Source organism: Oncorhynchus mykiss, chromosome 12 (genome assembly GCF_013265735.2).
Source record: "Oncorhynchus mykiss isolate Arlee chromosome 12, USDA_OmykA_1.1, whole genome shotgun sequence".
Classification (NCBI taxonomy): Eukaryota; Metazoa; Chordata; class Actinopteri; order Salmoniformes; family Salmonidae; genus Oncorhynchus; species Oncorhynchus mykiss.
The window spans coordinates 21,806,027-21,828,454 of NC_048576.1; the positions used below are offsets into that span (position 1 = coordinate 21,806,027).

The 22,428-nt window shown below is 41.8% G+C and overlaps 1 protein-coding gene across 4 annotated transcripts; it reads left to right on the forward strand.

The window, feature by feature from the left end:
- Positions 1-172: 172 nt before the first annotated feature.
- On the forward strand, positions 173-20,235 carry LOC110537193 (integral membrane protein DGCR2/IDD). Of its 4 annotated transcripts, XM_021623042.2 has the most exons (12): positions 173-583; positions 12,221-12,253; positions 13,358-13,480; positions 14,451-14,480; positions 14,567-14,665; positions 14,816-15,026; positions 15,154-15,230; positions 15,411-15,593; positions 15,826-16,029; positions 16,229-16,375; positions 16,923-17,156; positions 17,306-20,235. In XM_021623042.2, the coding sequence occupies exons 1-12, from the start codon at positions 502-504 to the stop codon at positions 17,524-17,526; spliced, it is 1,644 nt and encodes a 547-aa protein (XP_021478717.2). In that variant the 5' UTR covers positions 173-501; the 3' UTR covers positions 17,527-20,235. The 4 variants fall into 4 exon arrangements, with proteins under 4 accessions (XP_021478717.2, XP_021478719.2, XP_021478718.2 ...); XM_021623044.2 differs by lacking the exon at positions 12,221-12,253 and having other exon boundaries at positions 174-583; XM_021623043.2 differs by lacking the exon at positions 14,451-14,480 and having other exon boundaries at positions 177-583.
- The last annotated feature ends 2,193 nt before the right edge of the window (positions 20,236-22,428 follow it).

Below are 22,428 nucleotides of genomic sequence, written 5' to 3' on the forward strand. Positions count from 1 at the left end.
CATAACATGTTTAGAACATTATTTTAAAAAGCTGTTGTCCATGAAGTTCTGTTGAAATTCAAGTATAGCCTAATTTGCAATCACTAAAAACCAACCAATTAATCAAAAACGAATGCTGTTTCACTACGGATACAATTATGTTAGCTACTGCAACACATGTATACAATAACCTTAACTCCGCCACCACTCGCAATCTGATCGGCGGTGTGGAGTGTTTTGGATTGTTGTGACTGGAGAATGGAGCCATCTTGTTTTATTTCTGTCCTGGAATACATTGGGCAGGCCGAACGAAAGACAGGGCTTTCGAATAATGATGTAGCTAGTTAGTGCGCTTGCTAACAATATTGCATATATTTGTATGTTTAGTGCTTCCACCACTCTAAATGTATTTGAATGACTAGGTACTGTCTTTGGCGTTTATTAGGGTCAAAGCAAACGCGTTGGTTCAGGTGTCAGTTTATGTTATTTCTGAGTAGAGGAGTTACTATGAATGGAGGATAAATGTTGCCAAAGGCTGACAGCAGCAGTTACGTTCTCCTCTCTCTTCTCTTCGTCCTCACATTAACAGACCCACCACGGGCAGGTAAGACCGGTGAAATGCAATTGGTTGTAATTTGTCACAATGTCGGATCTTAGTATACCGGTGAGCTATGGTAGGCCTATTTGCACGGGAATTTAGTTAGTGTAGATGGCGTTTGTAACTTATCACGGGTCTTAATTTATGCTGCTGGCTAGCCACTTACTGCGTAGCTAACAAACGTTAACGTAAATTATTTTAGCAAAAAAAATGTATTATATGGGGATATAGTTAAATATTGAGCTGTAAGTTAGCTACATTTTGCAGTTCCAGCGTCGGTGTGGCTCGTTGTAACTAGCCTGCTGAACGTTTTTAGTATTGTGCAGTTTTAGCTAGCTAACATTACTAGCTACGTGAAATTGGGGTGCTACACGTTATGTATAGAACCCAGTACTACTAACGTTAGTTACTAGCTAGTTCACCAGTAATTTAGCCGATTAAACTAATCTCCAGGATGCGATGGAGTTGAGCGGCAACTAGTGTTGGCGGACTGGCGCTCCGACGTTACATACAATTACGTTTTTATCCAAAACTACTGATTTCAGCATCCGAAGAATAGCCCACAATTACACACGATATTGATCGGTGTAATTGCGGGCCATTCCTTGGGTAGCTTATGTGATGTCGGAGCTCCAGTCCGCCTACCCCATTCATAGATGCGGTAAAGAGGTCAATGGAATTCAACACAAACAATGGAAAGATCCTCAATCTCCTCTTGCCCCCCAGCAAAATGAACCTACATTTAGGCAAATGTTTGTATTTCACACTGTTGATGTAAACATCGGAGTGTCGTGCTTGTATGGATGTCAACCCGAATACATGTTCATGTCATCGTTTTTGTCCACGCTTGTGTAATTTATGACCATTAGAGGGGGGTTACTCGACAAGCCATTTGTTTTACTGTTACAAACTGTCATACTATTTGTGCAACTAAACAATCAACTGCATTGCAGTTGAAAACGACTTTGACTACCACCACTGATTTCTGTATACCACTAGTTTAATACGCCTATTGACGGTAGTATCTTCTGACCGGGAGTGTTTTGTTAAGAGCCCCGACTCTTGCTCTAAACATTAACACGCATTGCTTGCGGTACAGTTTTGTAAACATAAGGAACGTATCCTTTATATAAGCGAGAATTTAGGGAGGGGGGGATTGAAATTATGTCGATGTGATATGAAAGTAGAGGGATTTATGTTTTTAGAACCGTACCACAATGGAGTCGATTCACGTTTCGATGGCTGTTTTTTGACGTTTGGAGCCAATTCGCCTTTAAACAGAACATGTTGTTAGCAAGCTGCATTTCAGCTAGAAAGCAGATGGGTTAGTTGACAACGTCATGATAACGTTGTGCGCGATTCCATTGGGCACACGTCAGCGTGTTGTGATTCCGAATGGCCGATTGCTTGCAAAAATGATACAATTGCCCCAAATGGCAGTTTAAGTGGCTAGTTTCATAATGTTATTGAAACCATGTCTTGAGGTGTTTTGACTGATTTCATGTCAATGCTAAAATTAGCTAGCTAGCTAACCAGCAACTAACTATCAAATTGCATTAGTCACATGCGCCGAACACACCAGGTGTAGGTAGACCTTACAGTGAAATGCTTACTTACGAGCCCTTAACCAACAATGCAGTCAAAAAAAAAATACAGATAAGAAGAGAAAAGTAACAAGTAATTAAATAGCAGCAGTGAAATAGCAATGTATTTGAGACAAGTGGTCATTGTGCAATTTTGTTTTGTTTTTCAATAAACATTGGAGACGAATTATATTTTACTCGTTAACAATCTAAGCAAACCCTGTCTGTTTTGCCACATAATTACGCGCGTGTCGGTTGTTGCTAAACAACCAATTCATCTACATGCACGAAGTTTCACCAGAGCTAGGTAGCTAGCTAACGTTAGCTTGCTAATTCGCAGGAGCAACAAAAGACTGGGCCAAATGTTGTTTTACGTTAGATATAGCTAGCTATCTAATGTTGTGGCGTTAGTTAGTTAATCGGATTTTAAATCTAACTGAAATACGAAGAAGCATTCTATTAGCTGCTACTCAATTTGCATTGACCTTTAGTTTGCATCAACCTTCCGGTTACTGGCCCAGTGCTCTAACCACTACCCTACTGCTCCGCCAAGCTGTGTTGTCTCCTTGAACCCATGCAATGATTTGGGGTATTATTGCCTTTTGCACACCTGTGAAATGTAGAGAGCTCTCATGATCCTCATGATGCCTAGTTTGTGTCGTTGAATAAAAGCAATGGCACAAATGGTGTAACTTTTTGAGTATTGTTGGCCCAGAGCGCATCTATGGTCATTGACTGGAGATTAGCCTCCTCTGTCAGTATAGCACGTGTTCAGATGGCAATGGGTCCGCCCTGTGTGGGGGTTAACCTCTAAAAGCCGGCGGGGGGGTTTCTTCTCAGCCAACATATGGAATTGTTTTAGGATGGTCATACCATTTAGATATTTGATTTGGAATTTTAGAACCCCTTTAAGTATAAAATATCAATATTTTTGGTTAAAATATTGAATTTGGCATTTACTACTATAGCCCATAGAAATGCATTGAATAACACATTCATGGATTTACTGTACAGTATTTATCTTTACTGTACTGTCAACTTGTGACCCCAATTGTGGTTTGGGACTACTGTGATTTCCCATTGCAGAAATGCTGCTACAGATTTGTAATCCCTTCAAAATACTTCATAAACAAAGGTGATGTCATTAAAGACACAAATTGATTGATCTGCCTTCACCTTAGGAGGGAGAGGATTTATAAAATATCTTAAAGATACAGTGCATTTGGAAAGTTTCCTTTTTCCTCATTTTGTTACGTTACAGCCTTTTTCTAAAATTGATCAAATAAATGTTTCCCTTCAATCTACACCCAATACCCCATAATGACAAAGCAAAAATAGGTTTGACATTTTTTGCGAATTTTTTTTTTTTAAAAAACATACCTTATGTTAATAAGTATTCAGACCTTTTGCTATGAGACTCAAAATTGAGCTCAGGTCTATCTTGTTTCCATTCATCATCCTTGAGATGTTCCTACAACTTGATTGGAGTCCACTTGTGGTGAATTCAATTGATTGGACATGATTTGGAAAGGCACACACTGGTCTATATAAGGTCCCACAGTTGACAGTTCATGCCAGAGCAAAAACCAAGCCATGAGGTCAAAGGAATTGTCTGTAGAGCTCTGAGACAGGATTGTGTCAGGCACAGATCTGGGAAGGGTGCCAAAACAATTCTGCAGGATTGAAGGTCTCCAAGAGCACAGTGGCCTCCATCATTCTAAAATGGAAGAAGTTTGGAACCACCAAGACTCTTCCTAGAGCTGGCCCAACTGAACAATCATGGGAGAAGAGCCTTGGTCAGAGAGCTAACCAAGAACCCAATGGTCACTCTTGACAGAGCTCTATAGTTCCTCTGTGGAGATAGAAGAACAACCATCTCTCAGCACTCCACCAATCAGGCTTTTATGGTAGTGGCCAGACGGAAGCCACTCCTCAGTAAAAGGTACATGACAGCCCGCTTGGAGTTTGCCAAAAGGCACCTAAAGGACTCTCAGACCATGAGAAACAAGATTCTCTGGTCTGATGAAACTAAGATTTAACTCTTCGGCCTGAATGCCAAGTGTCATGTTTGGAGGAAACCTCATGGAAACCTCACCGCATCATGCTGTGGGGGGTGTTTTTCAGCGGCAGGGACTGGGTGACTAGTCAGGATCGAGGGAGAGATAAACGGAGCAAAGTGCAGAGAGATCCTTGATGAAAACCTGCTCCAGAGCATTCAGGGCCTGAGACTGGGGTGACGGTTCACTTTTCAACAGGACAACGACCCAAAGCACACAGCCAAGGCAACACAGGAGTGGTCTCTGAATGTCCTTGAGTGGCCCAGCTCAATCAGACATCTCTGGAGAGACCTGAAAATAGTTTTGCTGCGACGCTCCCCATCCAACCTGACAGAGTTTGAGAAGATCGGCAGAGAATAATGGGAGAAACTCCCCAAGCTTGTAGTGGCATACCCAAGAAGACTCAATGCTGTAATTGCTGCCAAAGTACTGAGTACTCATGTAAATGTCATATTTAAGTTTTTTTAATATGCATTTGCAAATGTAAAAAACAAGTTATTTGTCATTGGGTTTTGTGTGTTGATTGAGGATTTTAATCAATTTTAGAACAAAGGCTGTGTAACAATAAAATGTGGAAAACGTCAAGGGGTCTGAATTTTCGATTGCACTGTATATGCCTTAATTAAAAAGTAGACTCATCTTTCATTTCTCATGGGTCCTTTTACATGGAAATCCTCATACATTTTTAAAGTGAAAAATCTGCATCTCAGCGTAATTCTGTTTATGTAGACTTGCCCTGTAGCGTAAAGTTGCACTGGTCATGCTTTTGGCCAATGTACTTTTTTGTTGCCATATGTGGAGATGAGCTAAGCTATACTTTTTGTAGAGAGAAAAGAGAAGCTATACTTCTCACCAAGTAGTCTAAAAATTACTTAGGTTACCTGTTGTTGCCTTGAAACATATTTTCTTTTCAAAAACATAAATCATCACCTGTTTAAATTGCAAGTAGTGTAAGAAGCTATTCTTTACTTCCAAAACCTCAATGTTTTCATTCAGGAGCTGGGTGAGAGAAGGGTGGTATTGGCTGACTTGCTTAGTTGTGAATAGCCTACATCCCAACCCAGGCTATATTCTATGCTTGCATTTAAACTGGATGCTTTTGCTAATTGACTTTTTAAAAGCAATCAGTGACATTATTGTAACGGTGGGTGGTCCCAGAATTTCTCATGGGCTGGTACCATTGCTCATTGCTGAGCAAAGACAACTGTTTCTAGTGAGATGTGACTCATTTTCATTTTATAAAGGGAGTGGCTCCTAATGCTAGCAGTATCTCGTGCGAACTTGGGGCTTAAGTCATTTTCACACTTTAAAACCGCAATAGCCACCACAATGTGAAAACAACATTTTGTCATGAGTTCAGTTCCATTTGCTTGATTTTGCAGACCCAGAACTGGATCACCTTTTAGCTAGCTAACATTAGCATGCTAGCGACGTTAGCTAGTTAGCCAGAAGGGTTGCATCGGTTTCCATTGGCTATGTGGCTAGCTGGATGACCTGTGCTGATAATGAGGTCAATTTAAGAGTCAATGCTCTAGTAAGTGCCATCGTGCAGAAATGGCAAAGAAAACACGTTGATGAGCTAGATAAGTTAGCTAGCAAGGTATACCAGTTATCAAAGCTGATGCTAGCTAGCGACCAGTGTTGTCAAAGATAGTAGACCTTCTCTGGTGTTGTCAACAATTAAACCAGGACAGACTGTCCCATTCCATGGGACGCAAAACGCAGGCGCCTACCGATGCAGTTCTCATGCAATGAAATGCTATTTTATTAGCTGTAGCTAATAAGTCAGTACACATTCACTTAGCTACCGTATGAGCGAACAGTTTACAACATGCAAAGTAGCTAGCTAGATGTCATCTCCATTAGCTATATATCTTTCACATTTAAAAATGCATATGACAGAATATCTCTCAGTACATTGCATATTAGTCCACAACTTCTCTGGCATTTGGCTTGTAGTTCTTGCACAGGAAAAAAGTGGAGACAGTTTTCAGGGGCCTCCCAGATCACGAAAAAAATAGTGTACAGTGAGGGGGAGAGAAGTTAAGGATAGGGAGAAATAAACCATACGACCACTAGGTGTCATCGTATACCCATAGTACTTGATAGAGTCGACTAGCTTGCTGCACTTGTGTAGAAGTTCACTATTGCATATGATTTGTATATTAACATACCTGTGACATTTGAGGACACTTATGGATCTCTAAGATGCATAAATACATGTGTACATGTGTTTTCTCTGTAAACTGATTTGGATTTTGGGGTTGAGGTGGGCCTAACTAAATGAGAAATGGAAATACAGCATACTTCGTGATCTCTAATGCCTTCTTACACACACTTTAAAATGGGGGCGCAACCAAGCTCACATGAAACCATTCATGAAGACAAATCATCTGAAGTATGTAGGCCCTACCTGCTGAGTATAAGAAACAATTGATGAATATAGGTACCCCAAAATAGCTTGAATGGGCTTGTCATTCACAAAGTACTGATGAAAAGTCAAGTACATTTGATTGAAATATGGGTATACGAGGACATCTAGTGGTTACCTTGTTTTTCATCCTCTCACTAGCTATCATAAATGTGTATCCCCTTCACAAGATTGATGTTGGGTGAGTCCCCTTTCCTATGCAAAGAAACACAACTAGAGATGTTATGCACTAGCATGCAATGTCAATGAGATATATTTGATGCAACATGTATTGTCATTGACTGAAAATATGTTTTTGTACCCTTATACTAGCTAGCTGGGGGAGTCTAGTCCCAGAGGCAGTCTGTTCTGCAAATTGGTTCTGCATGCCTTCTTGACTTGGATACAATGTGTTGTCATGCATTTGTGCATGCACACTGGTTACTGTCACAGTTATCGTGCTAGCTAAATTAGCTAGCTCATCAACCAGTATGTACTTTGCGATTTCCGCACAATGGCACTAATTAAGCCTTGAATCTCAGTGACCTCCCTGTCACCATTGGTCATCTAGCTAGCCGTTAGCCATCTTAGTTGCATCGGTTTCCATTGGACTAGAGCTTGCTAGCTAATTATCATGTATCAGCCTATGCTGACTAATGTCACTAGCATGCTAACGTTAGCAAGCTGGCTAATGTCAATACACTTAGTTGTGGGTCTGCAAAATCAAGGCCAATGGTACTGAACTCATTCCATCATGTTTCGACATTGTAGTGGCTATTGATGTTTTGTCTCATCCTTTATAACTACTGCTGTACATACCTCTTTTTATAATATACTGTCCATACTGTCTATAAACACCATTTGTATAGTGTACCAGTCAAAAGTTTGGACACCTACTCATTCCAGAGTTTTTATTTTTTTTATTTTTTTTTATTTTTTATTTTTTATTTTTTTTGACCACAAGTTCTCAGTGGGATTAAGCTCTGGGATTAAGTCCATGGCCATGGTTCCTGGCCATGGACCCAAAATATCCATGTTTTCTTCCCCGAGCCACTTAGTTATCACTTTTGCCTTATGGCAAAGTGCTCCATCATGCTGGAAAAGGCATTGTTTGTCACCAAACTGTTCCTGGATGGTTGGGAGAAGTTGCTCTCGGAGGATGTGTTGGTACCATTCTTTATTCATGGCTGTGTTCTTAGGCAAAATTGTGAGTGAGCCCACTTCCTTGGCTGAGAAGCAACCCCCACAAATGACTGGTCTCAGAATGCTTTACTGTTGGCATGACACAGGACTGATGGTAGCACTCACCTTGTCTTCTCCGGACAAGCTTTTTTCCGGATGCCCCAAACAATCGGAAAGGGGAAGAGAAAATGATTTTACCCCAGTCCTCAGCAGTCCAATCCCTGTACCCTTTGCAGAATATCAGTCTATCCCTGATGTTTTTCCTGGAGAGAAGTGGCTTATTTGCTGCCCTTCTTGACACCAGGCCATCCTCCAAAAGTCTTCGCCTCACTCTGCGTGCAGATGCACTCACACCTGCCTGCTGCCATTCCTGAGCAAGTTCTGTACTGATGGTGCCCCGATCCCGCAGCTGAATCAACTTTAGGAGACGGTCCTGGCGCTTTTTGGACTTTCTTGGGCGCCCTGAAGCCTTCTTTACAGCAATTGAACCGCTCTCCTTGAAGTTCTTGATGATCCGATAAATGGTTGATTTAGGTGCCTGTGAAGCCCTTTTTGTGCAAAGCAATGATGACGGCACGTGTTTCCTTGCAGGTAACTGTGGATGACAGAGGAAGAACAATGATTCCAAGCACCACCCTCCTTTTGAAGCTTCCAGTATGTTATTCGAACTCGATCAGCATGACAGAGTGATCTCCAACCTTGTCCTCGTCAACACTCGCACCTGTGTAAACGAGAGGATCACTGACATGATGGTCCTTTTGTGGCAGGGCTGAAATGCATTGGAAATGTTTTTGGGAGATTCAGTTAATTTGCATGGCAAAGAGGGACTTTGCAATTAATTGCAACTCATGTGATCACTCTTCATAGCATTCTGGAGTATATGCAAATTGCCATCATACAAACTGAGGCAGCAGACTTTAAAAATGAATATTTGTGTTTCTCAACTTTTGGCCACGACTGTAGTAACCCAAAACAAGTGTTAAAATATATTTTATATTCTTCAAAGTAGCCACCCTTTGCCTTGATGACAGCTTTGTACACTCTTGGCATTCACTCAACCAGCTTCATGAGGTAGTCCACCATCTTAATTTAAAGGTGTGCCTTGTTAATTTGTGGAATTTCTTTCCTCAATGCATTTGATCCAATCAGTTGTGTTGTGACAAGGTAGTGGTGGTATACAGAAGATTGCCCTATTTGGTAAATCATGGCAAAAACAGCTCAAATAAGCAAAGAGAAATGACAGTCCATTAGTTTGACTGACCTTCATGTCTTAATCTGGAAAAATTCAAGAACGTTGAAAGTTTCTTCAAGTGCAGTCGCAAAAACTATCAAGCGCTATGATGAAACTGGCTCTCATGAGGATTGTCACAGGAAAGGAAGACCCAGAGTTACCTCTGCTGCAGAAGATGAGTTCATTAGTTACTAGCCTCAGAAATTGCAGCCCAAATAAATGCTTCACGGAGTTCAAGTAACAGACACAGCTCAACATCAACTGTTCAGAGGAGACTGTGAATCAGGCCTTCGTGATCAAATTGCTGCAAAAAAAAACACTACTAAAGGACACCAATAAGAAGAAGAGACTTGCATGGGCCAAGAAACACAAGCAATTGACATTAGACCATTTGAAATCTGTCCTTTTGGACTGATGAGTCCCAATTTGAGATTTTTGGTTCCAGCCGCTGTGTCTTTTGTGAGACGCAGAGTAGGTGAACAGATGATCTCTGCATGTGTAGTTCCCACCGTGAAGCCTGGAGGAGGCGTTGTGGGGGTGCTTTGCTTGTGACACTGTCTGTAATTTATTTAGAATTCGAAGGCACACTTAACCAGCATGGCTACCACAGCATTCTGCAGCGATACACCATCCCATCTAGTTTGGGCTTAGTCCCACTGTCATTTTGTTTTTCAACAGGACAATGACTCAACACACCTCTTGGTTGTGTAAGGGCTATTTGACCAAGAAGGAGAGTGATTGAGTTGTGCATCAGATGATCTGGTCTCCACAATCACCCGACCTCAAGAGGTTTGGGATGAGTTGGACTGCAGAGTGAAGGAAAAGCAGCCAACAAGTGTTCACAATATGTGGGAACTCCTTCAAGACCTGTTGAATAGCATTCCAGGTGAAACTGGTTGAGAGCATGCCAAGAGTGCAAAGCTGTCAAGGCAAAGGGTGGTTGCTTTGAAGAATCTCAAATATAAAAAACATTTTGATATAACACTTTTTATTTTGGTTAGTACATGATTCCATATGTGGTTTTGATGTCTAACCCATTATTCTACAATCTATGCCCTCACGAACCATCAAAAAAGCAAAGTGTCAATACAGGATTAAAATTGAATCCTACTGCATTGGCTTTGACGCATGTCAGATGTGGCAGGGCTTGAAAACTATTACGGACTACAAAGGGAAACCCAGACGCAAGCTGCCCTGCCCAGTGATGCAAGCCTACCAGACAAGCTAAAGGCCCTTTTATGCTCGCCACGAGACAAGCAACACTGAAGCAAGCATGAGAGCACCAGCTGTTCTGGATGACTGGCTACCGAGAGTGTTATCACACAATGTGAACAAAACCTTTTAAACAGGTCAACATGCACAAAGCCGCTGGGCCAGATGGATTACCAGTATGTGTACTCAAAGCATGCGTGGACCAACTGTCAAGTGTCTTCACTGACATTTTCAACCTCTCCCTGACCGAGTCTGTAATACATACATGATTCAAGCAGACCACCATAGTGCGAAGGTAACCCGCCTAAATGATTACCGCCCTGTGGCACTCACGTCGGTAGCCATGTAGTGCTTTGAAAGGCTGGTCATGGCTCTCATCAACAGCTTCCTCCCCTAGATCCACTCCAATTCGCATACAGCCTCCACAGATGACGCAGTCTCAATCGCACTGAACATTGCCCTTTCTCACCTGCACAAAAGGAACACCTACATGAGAATGCTGTTTATTGACTACAGCTCAGCGTTCAACACCATAGTGCCCACAAAGCTCCTAACTAAACACCTCCCTCTGCAACTGGATCCTGGGCTGCCCCCAGGTGGTAAGAGTAGGCAACAACACATCTGCACTATAAAGGGTAGTGCATCTGGCCCAGTACATCACTTGGGCCAAACTTCCTGCCATCCAGGACCTACAGTGGGGCAAAAAAGTATTTAGTCAGCCACCAATTGTGCAAGTTCTCCCACTTAAAAAAAGATGAGAGGCCTATAATTTTCATCATAGGTACACTTCAACTATGACAGAGAAAATGAGAAAAGAAATCCATAAAATCACATTGTAGGATTTTTAATGAATTTATTTGCAAATTATGGTGGAAAATAAGTATTTGGTCAATAACAAAAGTTTCTCAATACTTTGTCATTGCCAACAAAGGGTATATAACAGAGGTCAAATGTTTTTTCTGTAAGTCTTCACAAGGTTTTCACACACTGCAGTGGAAACGCGTTCTCTGGAGTGATGAATCGCGCTTTCCCGTCTGGCTGAATCTGGGTTTGGCGGATGCAGGAGAACGTTATCTGCCCGAATGCATAGTGCCAACTGTGAAGTTTGGTGGAGGATGAATGTTTTTTTTTCATGGTTTGGGCTAGGCGCCTTAGTTCCAGTGAAGGGAATTCTTAATGCTACATCATACAATGACATGCTAGATGATTCTGTGATTCCAACTTTAACAGTTTGAAGGACCTTTCCTGTTTCAGTATGACAATGCCCCCGTGCACAAAGCGAGATCTATACAGAAATGGTTTGTCGATCGACGTGGAAGAACTTGACTGGCCTGCACAGAGTCCTGACCTCAACCCCATCGAACACCTATGGGATGAATTGGAAAACCAACTGCGAGCCAGACCTAATCGCCCAACATCAGTATCCGACCTTACTAATGCTCTTGTGGCTGAATGGAAGCAAGTCCCTGTGCAATATCCACTCTTCTATTGGAAATCCTTCCCAGAAGAGTGGAGGCTGTTTATAGCAGCAAAGGGGGGACCAACTCCATATTAATGCCCATGGTTTTGGAATGAGATGTTCGATGAGGTGTCCATACTTTTGTACATGTAGTGTATATGGACTCTGACATTGCTCGTTCTGATGTTTCTTTCTTTTGGATTAGTGTGTATTGTTTTGTATTACTGTAATGTATAGAATGGAATGTAGCATTCCACCACACCTGTGATAACATCTGCAAAATATGTGTACCTGCCCAATACTTTTTGATTTGTGGTCCTTTGTAGCTCAGTTGGTAGAGTATGGAGCTTTTAACGCCAATACCACCAATATGTAAAATGTATGCACGCATGACTGTAAGTCGCTTTGCTAAATAGCTTAATATATTATGTGGTGGAACATTCCCAACTAGGAATGTGTTGAGATTTAAGGGGTTAGTTCATCAGAAATTGCTTTTTGTTTTGTTTCAGGTCCAAGGCTAGCTCTGGCAAGATTATTGTCAGGTAAGCAGCGTCTCCTCTGTTAGTGCAGTGTATCTGTAGGTCTGCCAGTCTCCAGCGATTTTGGGTTACTTTGTTCTATTCTCAGCTTGTGCCTATTTAATATTCCCATTCACAGCAGTGCTTTGTTTTTCCATTAACTTAGGTATTTTCTCTAACCAGTTTTTATGCAACATTTCGTTCAACAGTACTAAGCTACTTTCAAAGAATCCTGTTAGTCCAGTGTCTAGACAACCTGTTCAGTGCCATAGAGGGAATAGTTTTTTTTCTTTTTTTCCCCCTGTGTTCTTAGACAGCTGGGCCTAATACTCCTTCCTCACGGGAGAAGCCCTGACAGGCAGCCCCTATGCTGTCTCATGTTAATCACACATGCCACAGAGACGCTGACCCACTTAATACTGCCCCTGTGTTACTAATGGGTATAGGGGTAGACAGTGAAGTAAAATAAGGTTAGGCCTTGTTTTATTCTGATATATGGCCCCTTTAGGCTAACTGATTTTGTTCTGGCCCCTTTAGGCTAACTGATTTTGTTCTGGCCCCTTTAGGCTAACTGATTTATTTTATGGAGGCCTTTTTTTTAGATACTATGTTAGGCCCTAATGTATGTCCCTCATTTCTATTGTTTCTCATGTTTTTGTGAGTCCGTTTAAGTTGTTTCTATGCGCAGGTCTCAAAAACACTCAATGATAACCTCTGTTTGTTTCAGTGATAATGATATGAGTTGTTTTAATGTAGCTAATCTGTTTTATTTTAAGCACCAGACCTGAATTGAACTAAGTCAAAATACCTGAGGTATTGCTGCATTCCCTTCCAGTTTTCCCCTTGATGCTTTATTTTATTCATTTGTTTCCTGGGAAGTTTTTATTCTAGAAAGCATCAGGTGCATGATAAATGGTAAAAGCCTTTTTTCTTATTTGTCTGTCAGTGACATGTCTCTGTAATAATACTAAAAGCTGTAAATGCTAAATCTTTCATTGACTTGTCTTTCAGTTCTTTACAATTGGTAAGCAGGTATGGGAGAGAATAAAAACGGTGTTGCAGTGACCATGTCATAACTACAGGGGGCACTGTGTGGTGTCTTTATCTTTAATCTGTGCTGTATTTCAGAACTGCGCTGCAGCCCTGGACAGTTTGCCTGCCGCAGTGGGAAGATGCAATGCATCCCCATGTCCTGGCAGTGTGACGGCTGGGCGGCTTGTGAGGACAAGAGCGATGAGTTGGACTGCCCCCGTGAGTGAAACATTTTACCCAGACTCCAAGCTGAACTCTGGTCCCCTTTCCAAACAATTAGGGCTGGGAATTGCAAGGGACCTCATGATACCATCATGATACTTGGGTGCCAATACAATAAGTATTGCGATTCTCAGGGTTCTATATTTATTGTGATTCGATACTGCAATTTGATGTTTCAAAAATTATTACTTACTATACAGTGCCTTCAGAAAATATTCACAACCCTTGACTTTTTCCACATTCTGTTGAGTTACAGATTGCCACAAAATTGACTAAATGTTAAATTCTATGGCCTACATACAATACCCCATAATGTCAGTGGAATTGTTTTTTTTATTAATTAAAAAGGAAGTTAATAAATATTCAAACCCTTTGTTATGGCAAGCCTAAATAAGTTCAGGAGAAAAAAATTGTCTGAACATGTCACGTAATAAGTTGCATGGACTAAATTATTGTTATTTAAAACAATTACAAACTGGAGTAAAAGTATCTGCCAAAATAGTATTGCAATATGTAACTATCGATTTGATTTAGAAAACAACTTTCTAAATGTCAGGGGAAACGCCAAACTCATTCTGAGTAAACGTTTTCTCAACGCCTTTTATTGTGAGCTTTGTTTGTTGTTCTCTCTTGCGGAGATGGTTTGATATTGCAGTAGTAAGCGGTTGAAGGAAATCTTATTGTTTCCATTACTTAATTCCTGAATTGGCGCTGGTCCCTTGATCTCTGGCTGCATAATAGGAATTATGGAAAGTATTGGGTTCACACACAGCATGTGACCTTCTATAACACGGGCCATTTTGTTTCATCTTGACTGTGTGCATATTACATTATTTGATAAATGGTGGCAAAAGCAGTTAGAAATGGTTTTATGTGTATTTATTGTCATGGGAAAGAACTAGATGTTTTTGCCATTGATGACCTGTGAATGGACTAAATAAACAGTTTTCTTCCCCTTAATGAGAAGTCCCTTGTCAACAAACAAAGCTGTCTTCAGGTTTGTTATGAACTGCAGCCAGTCACCACAGTACATTCCTTCTATTTAAATACTGCCTCTTACTTCTCTCCCGTCCTCCCTTTCAGCCATGAAAGAGGAGACGTTTCACTTTGCCAATGGGTTTGGTAATGGGTTTGACCAAGTGGAAGATGTCATCGGTGTGGCCCAGCCTGTGTTCTTTAACAGTAAGACCCACGTTTAACTCTCCCTCCATGAACCCTTCACTCACTTTTCATCCCCAAAAATATTTGAATTTGTTGTTGCTAAAATAACCTATGGAAAGCTTTGTTACTGGACATATTGTAGGAGCTCTAAAGTACCTTTCCCTTCCACAGAGAAGTGCCCTAGTGGGTGGCATCACTACGAGAAGACAGCCAGTTGTTACAAAGTGTACCTAAGGAATGAGAACTACTGGCAGGCTGTGGACACGTGTCAGAAAGTCAATGGCTCGTTGGCGACCTTCGTCACCAACGAGGAACTGCAGTTCATCCTCAAGATTGAGGTGGATTTCGATGAGGAAGTGTGTGAGCGCAGAGACCAGTGCAAGTGAGTGTTTGCTAAGGATGTGTTGCATGAAGTAATAATGTTGAAATGAATGCCTGAAGGCTGAAGCAGATTTTGTTACTGTACAGACTAATTTATTATTATTTAATCCACTTTCTCTCTGTTTCAGGTTCTGGGTGGGTTACCAGTATGTCATCACCAATCAGAACCATTCACTGGAGGGCCATTGGGAAGTGTCATATAAAGGTGGGTGCGGACTTTGTTCATTTTAATTAAAGTATATTGTGCTTGAATCCCACTGAAAATGAGCTAAAGGGAGCAAATGCAACTCATTGTCATGCTCAAACAGCCATGATCAGTTAAAGCATTAAACCTGTATTTGGCTTACAATTCATCTGGTTCCTTTCTCTCACGGTTCCCTTACAGGGTCGATGCAGGTGTTCTTGCCGCCAGAGGGCCTGACTAACTTTGGAGAGGCATCTCCGACCCAGGACAACATCTTCTGTGCCCAGCTGCAGCGCTTTCAGATCAAGAGTATGAACGAACGCGGCCTTCACAGCTGGCATGCCGAGAACTGCTACAAGAAGTTCCCCTTCCTGTGCAAGAGGAGTATGTCTGCTCTCATCAAAACCAAATGACCTATGCAGCTTCACAGGAGGTCAAAGTAGCTTGATTGTAACAAGTGTAGACTCCAGCTGAAACCTGGTTGTTTGAGTCATAAGATTCATGTAATTCTGTATCTAAAGCCTTGGGTGCTGTTGTGTTAGTGTAGGTATTGGTTTTGGTTGTATTGGTTGGTATTGGTTGGTTTTGGTCTTAAACCTTTGATTGTCTTTAACAGGGCAGACATGTGTGGACATAAAGGACCAGGTGGTGACTGAGGGGTACTACTTCACCCCTAAGGGGGAAGACCCGTGCCTGAGCTGCACATGTCACAACGGCGAGCCAGAGATGTGTGTGGCTGCGCTGTGCAATCGGCCAGAGGGCTGCAAGAACTTCGGCAAGGACCCCAAGGAGTGCTGCAAGTTCACCTGCCTGGACCGAGGTACTATCCAACTACTCACACAATTCCCTGAACAAAAACTAGAAACTATGGGTGTTGTGAATGTTTCACAAGGTGGAGCTCGAAATTTTGATATCTTGTCCTGTCATGTTGTTCAACAATATTTGGCACTGTAATTTCAGGAGAGAGAATTCAGAAACACTTGAAATGTATAAAAATGTGGACCCTGTCTGTCTTTTAGAAGGCAGCAGCCTGTTTGACTCTATGGCCAGTGGGATGCGTCTGATCGTCAGCTGTATCTCCTCCTTCCTCATCCTCTCTCTGCTGCTCTTCATGGTGCACAGGCTCCGGCAGCGCAGACGCCAGCGCATCCAAACACTCCTTGGAGGTAACCATAGGCATCATATAATCACACTCATAAAAACAACGGGTGGCACCAAGTTTGCATTTTTTAAAAACCTTTAAAAACCTTTATTTAACAAGTCAGTTAAGAACAAATTCTTATTTACAATGACGGCCTACACCAGCCAAACTTGGACGACGCTGGGCCAATGGTGCTCCGCCCTATGGGACTCCCAATCCCTTCTGGAAAAGCCCTGTTTGGCCTTTAAACAAACACAGTGGACTGGTCCTTCCTGAGTCTACCCTGATACCGTCTCTACACTGTCTTTTTCCATCCCATCCCAGTCTCTTCTAACTAACAGACCCCATGTGATAGACCAGTCTGCCACTGCCCTCCTCTCTCAAAGTGTGGGTCCAGGCGGGAGCAGCTCCCTAATCACTCTGTACTTGCCTCTAGCCTGTCTCTGGTATTTCAGTGTATTCAAATGTGTATGCATTTTAGTAGTAAAACCTAATCAACATCATTGAATAATGATTGGTTGGTTTTAATTGGTCTCACTCAGCCTTTCTCTTTTCTCTCTCTCTCTCCTCAGTTCACCATTTCAACCTTGGGCGGCAAGTCCCAGGCTTTGACTACGGCCCAGACGCTTTTGGCACTGGCCTCACTCCCCTGCACCTCTCTGATGATGGAGAGAGAGGTGCATTTCATTTCCAGGAACCTCCCCCTCCCTACGCTGCCTATAAATACCCTGACATCCAGCACCCAGATGACCCCCCTCCTCCCTACGAAGCCTCCAACCCCGACAGCGTCCTCTATGTGGACCTCGGTAGGACCACCCTGTGCTGTTAATGTTAATGTGTTTTCCTCACTTTCTGTGAAAGCAGTTGATTTTTTTTTTCTTCTAGATTCACATACTAGGTTGAGTATCTAACTGTTTCTGAACCCTGTCATCACTGTTCTCGTTGTTCTCCACAGCACGCCATGGCGTTCAGATGATCCCTAGTCAGATGAGGGATGTGGTAGATGCCATGACAGACGCGCCACCTGTCCCTGTGCCAATGTCCTCCCAGGAGCGGGAGGACTCCATGGACAGCAGCACCCTCCTGGTGGGGCCTGACACCCCCACATACAGCCACACCCCTGACTCCATGCCTGTAGACTGCAGCAACAGCTCCTCCCTCAGCACCGTGGTATAGGACTAAGGGGGGCGGGGAGCTGCTCCCGCCTGGACCCACACTTTGAGAGAGGAGGGCAGTGGCAGACTGGTCTATCACATGGGGTCTGTTAGTTAGAAGAGACTGGGATGGGATGGAAAAAGACAGTGTAGAGACGGTATCAGGGTAGACTGAAGGACCAGTCCACTTCTTGAGGTGTGAGGAAAATCGGACTGGTGTGTTTCTTGATCAGGTGAACTGAAACCAAGTGGGTGTTTGTCAGAAACGTAACCTCTACAGTTGAACTTAAATGCAGTGGATCAGACCGCTTTCGTATAGGTGAATACAGATGGATGAGTAAGGCAATCAAATGGATCTGGAAGACTGACTCTGTACAGACAAGACACACACTACACCAGGCTGAGCTACTGCTTTTAGTTTTCATTGGACAAAGCTTTTGAATTATTTGGTTTGTTTGAGCTTCATGCTCAAGATTTCTCCCAATATAAACACTCCCTCAGGCATTACACCAGGTAATAATGAAGGGGGAGGTAGATGGTTCCACTTCAGCTTAAGTCCTTTGCACTTCTTAATTTGCACCCTACTGCTTATGTCCTGGTGGCCGAGGCAGAACTTGGATTGTCAGTTATTGATAATGACTCTGCTCTCTCTCTAAAGTCTCCTCCACAAATGAAATACATTGTTTTCCTATCCCAAGCATTGCCTCTGAACTTGGATTGTTGCCCTCTCCAATCAATCTGATATGCTAAGACATCTTCGAGATTGATAGCACAATGGTAAATAGAACTAGAAATATTTAGGTATGGTTATTGTTAGCTCCAGCTATGTATTGATGATGAGGTAAATGCTACAACTTTTACAAGAATCTTGCAACAATATTGCATTTTGTTCATGAGTTTTTGTTGAAGTAGATGTCCATTGGTTGAGTATTGTGTCCTTTTCTTGGGTAAGAAATAGGCTGGGAATTGTTGGGACCTGAAGATAGATGATGGGTCCCTCATGTTAGTCAATGAGTTCACCACATGAAAGAGAATGTCACTGGTGAGTGAGAATTAAGGTTAGAGCTTCATGTGTAGCTTGTAGCAATGGTTACTTGCTGTTTTGTACCCAATGAAATGTGTAAAAGTAAACTTATTTCGATAGTGTTCTTTTCATTAAATCATATTAACGATTAATACTAATTTCATTGGTAAAACAATCTGTTACTTGACTGCGTATGTGTGAGTGTATGTATGCACGCGTATATAAAAACCAAACTTTGTTTTTCAACATTTTGCACATCACCTGTTTGCCAAGTAGCTCTGTGCATTTGCTTTCAATGTCATGAAGTATTTTAAAACGGAATATATTTTGCAAGCATAACTGATAACGTGGGGAAGTGTAACAATCATCAATTGTGTCATTTTTGGAAGCTGCCACTGGATTCACTGTAATATATTTTCTTGTCAATGTACATTGTCAGCTCAGTGTATTTTAGTTTGACTATAACTTGGCAAAGATGACATTGGAGGTTTACCTGGTTATGTTCTAACAGTAGCATATATGGCATTGGGTGGCCAACCCCCTTTTCTCATGTTTCATGATAAAGACAGACAAGGAACGTAATGTAGTAAACAAAAAAACTACTAGGAAAGCCACATAATTTGAACCCATTGGGACTCAAGGTGTAAAGACCTGTTCAGTTCTTCTGTTGTGCTTGTTCACCTGTAGAGTTGAAAGGCCAAAGGAGTTAGAAGGCTACGATGGCAGGCCTATGAAAGCACAAACACCCCTATCAGGGTTTTGGAACTACTTTGGTCTTTGCCCTTACCAGCCAGGATCTACAAAGCATGGTAATCTATTTGGCTGAAGTCGATCACCAGCAGCACTGAAATTGGGGGGAAGATCCGCCTTGAGAATCACAGCTGTGTGTGTGTGTGTACACTGTGTTTATGTACGTATGTAGCATTTCATCGTTATTTTTTTACATTTTCTTCGGTAGGTATTCGGTAGGTTTTGTATATTTTTTCAACATAGACAATCCTTTTGTGGATTATCCAAGGAAATTATGTTATGATTTGTAAAAAAAAAAAAAAAAATGTTCATCGTAAACTTGGTGTGCATGTATGGGGGGTGGTGTTTGGGAATCAGATCTCACCATCTTTGGACTCCCGAGTGACGCAGTGGTCTAAGGCACTGCATCTCAGTGCTTGAGGCGTCACTACAGACACCCTGGTTCGATTCCAGGCTGTATCACAACCGGCCGTGATTGGGAGTCCCATAGGGCGGCGCACAGTTGGCCCAACGTCGTCTGGGTTAGGCCGGTGTAGGCCGTCAGTAAAGAATACATTCTTATTTACAATGACTTGCCTAGTTTAATAAATACTCATCTTTGGTGTGAGTGTGTTTTCAGCTTGTAGGACCTACAGTACATGTTTTAGTAGAGGCATGATGAGAGAACAGAATTCTAATTTTCATCTTGGCCCAGGTTTAGCTTACAGATGTTTGCCTACAGGTTGATGTAGATGCATGCATTAGAACCCCTGCTGCATTTACACAAGTTGATTTGCTATCGATAGTCACAATGGTGGTGTGAAAAAATAACTTTCAATGTGTTATAAAATGCAATAGCTGATATTTTATTTCATAGCTTTTAAATTGTAATTGTTTGCTTCTTTTGCAGGGGTCTCTGTTTTTCTGAGGTTGAGGTACATCTAATTAAATGAAAAATAAACTGTACCATGAAGGATAGCTGCCTGTTGTGTGTTAGGCCTGTAGTGGTAGCAGAACACTTGAGACCATAGGATAAATAGGCCTACCTATACAAGCCTAGGCTATACATGCTTCATCAGTCTTGGCATATGTCCAGGAAATCCCTCAGCCATTGTGACCAAATATCAGGGGATTAAGATGAGATGTGGAAATCCCTACAGTGAGATGTGTGTTGCTGATGAAGAAGGGGAGCCCTGGAAGCTGTTAAGGAATTGAAATCTACATTTTGGCAGTGATGCTAAAACAAAAGACGTAAGATTTATTAGTCAGACCATATCAAGCATCAGTAGCCTATTACATCATACATCTGCATCTGAGTGGGACAGCAGGTGGATTTTAGGCCTATACACATACCGTATACCTGTCTCTTCCTTCGACAGGTGCCCTTTTAGAGGCAGACCACTTGGCAAGGATATATATAGTACACAAATACATTGGAAAAATGAACAGTGCTAACGTTTCACTCAGATACTGTACATTTTAACTTGTTAATTGTTTTTATAAATAAAATAAAGGATTGACCTTACCTTTTGAGGGCATTTGTGCTCAGCTGTGAGATGCCATGCTCTCCTCGCATCAATGTCCCGTTATGTGACATTCGTCATTAAAGAAAACTGGCAATGACACACTCCACTGACCAAACTGAAGGGTAAAAAAGCTTGACATTCACTTTCCCAGTCCTTTTTAAGCTTGGTATTTGCACAGAACCCAACCCCCTGCCTCTAAGATTTTGATTTTGACTTTAATTAGACCTATTGAGGTGCTGTGCTTGTTTATTGGAAAATGATTTCCTGCTTATTACAGGTTCTCACACTGGTAACAGGTTTATTTTAAATGTCCTTTATATTTTACAAGGTACACTACCGTTCAAAAGTTTATACCACTTAGAAATGTCCTTGTTTTTGAAAGAAAAGCACATTATTTTGTCCATTAAAATAACATAAAGTGGCTCAGAAATACAGTGTAGACATTGTTAATGTTGTAAATGACTATTGTAGCTGGAAACGGCAGGTTTTTTATGGAATATCTACATAGGCGTACAGAGGCCCAATATCAGCAACAATCCCTCCTGTGTTCCAATGGCACGTTGTGTTAGCTAATATGAGTTTATCATCTTAAAAAGCTAATTGATCATTAGAAAACCCTTTTGCAATTATGTTAGCACAGCTGAAAACTGTTATTCTGATTAAGAAGCAATAAAAACTGTCCAGTCTCAATGTCAACAGTAAAGAGGTGACTCCGGGATGCTGGCCTTCTAGGCAGAGTTCCTCTAGTCTAGTGTCTGTGTTCTTTTGACCATCTTAATCTTTTCGGCTAGTCTGAGATATGGCTTTTTCTTTGCAACTCTGCCTAGAAGGCCAGCATCCTGGAGTCGCCTCTTCACTGTTGACATTGAGACTGGTATTTTGCAGGTACTATTTATTGAAGCTACCAGTTGAGGACTTGAGGCGTCTGTTTCTCAAACTAGACACTAATGTACTTGTCCTCTTGCTCAGTTGTGCACCGGGGCTTCCCACTCCTCTTTCTATTCTGGTTAAAGCCTGTTTGCTCTGTTCTGTGAAGTACACAGCGTTGTATGAGAGCTTCAGTTTCTTGGCAATTTCTCGCAATAGCCTTCATTTCTCAGAACAAAAATATAGTTTCTGAAGAAAGTACTTAGTTTCTGGCCATTTTGAGCTTGTAATCGAACCCACAAATGCTGATGCTCCAGATTTATTTTTATTTTACCTTTATTTAACTAGGCAAGTCAGTTAAGAACAAATTCTTATTTTCAATGACGGCCTAGGAACAGTGGGTTAACTGCCTTGTTCAGGGGCAGAACGACAGATCCCCGAGCTGTACCTTGTCAGCTCGGGGATTTGAACTTGCAACCTTCCGGTTACTAGTCCAACGCTCTAACCACTCGGCTACCCTGCCGCCCCAGATACTCAACTAGTCTAAAGAAGGCCCGTTTTATTGCTTCTTTCCTCAGAACAATAGTTTTCAGCTGTGCTAACATAATTGCAAAAGGGTTTTCTCATGATCAATTAGCCTTTTAAAATGATAAACTTATATTAGCTAACACGAAGTGCCATTGGACCACAGGAGTGATTGGTGCTGATAATGGGCCTCTGTACTCCTATGTAGATATTCCATAAAAAATAGTAATTTACAACATTAACAATGTCTACA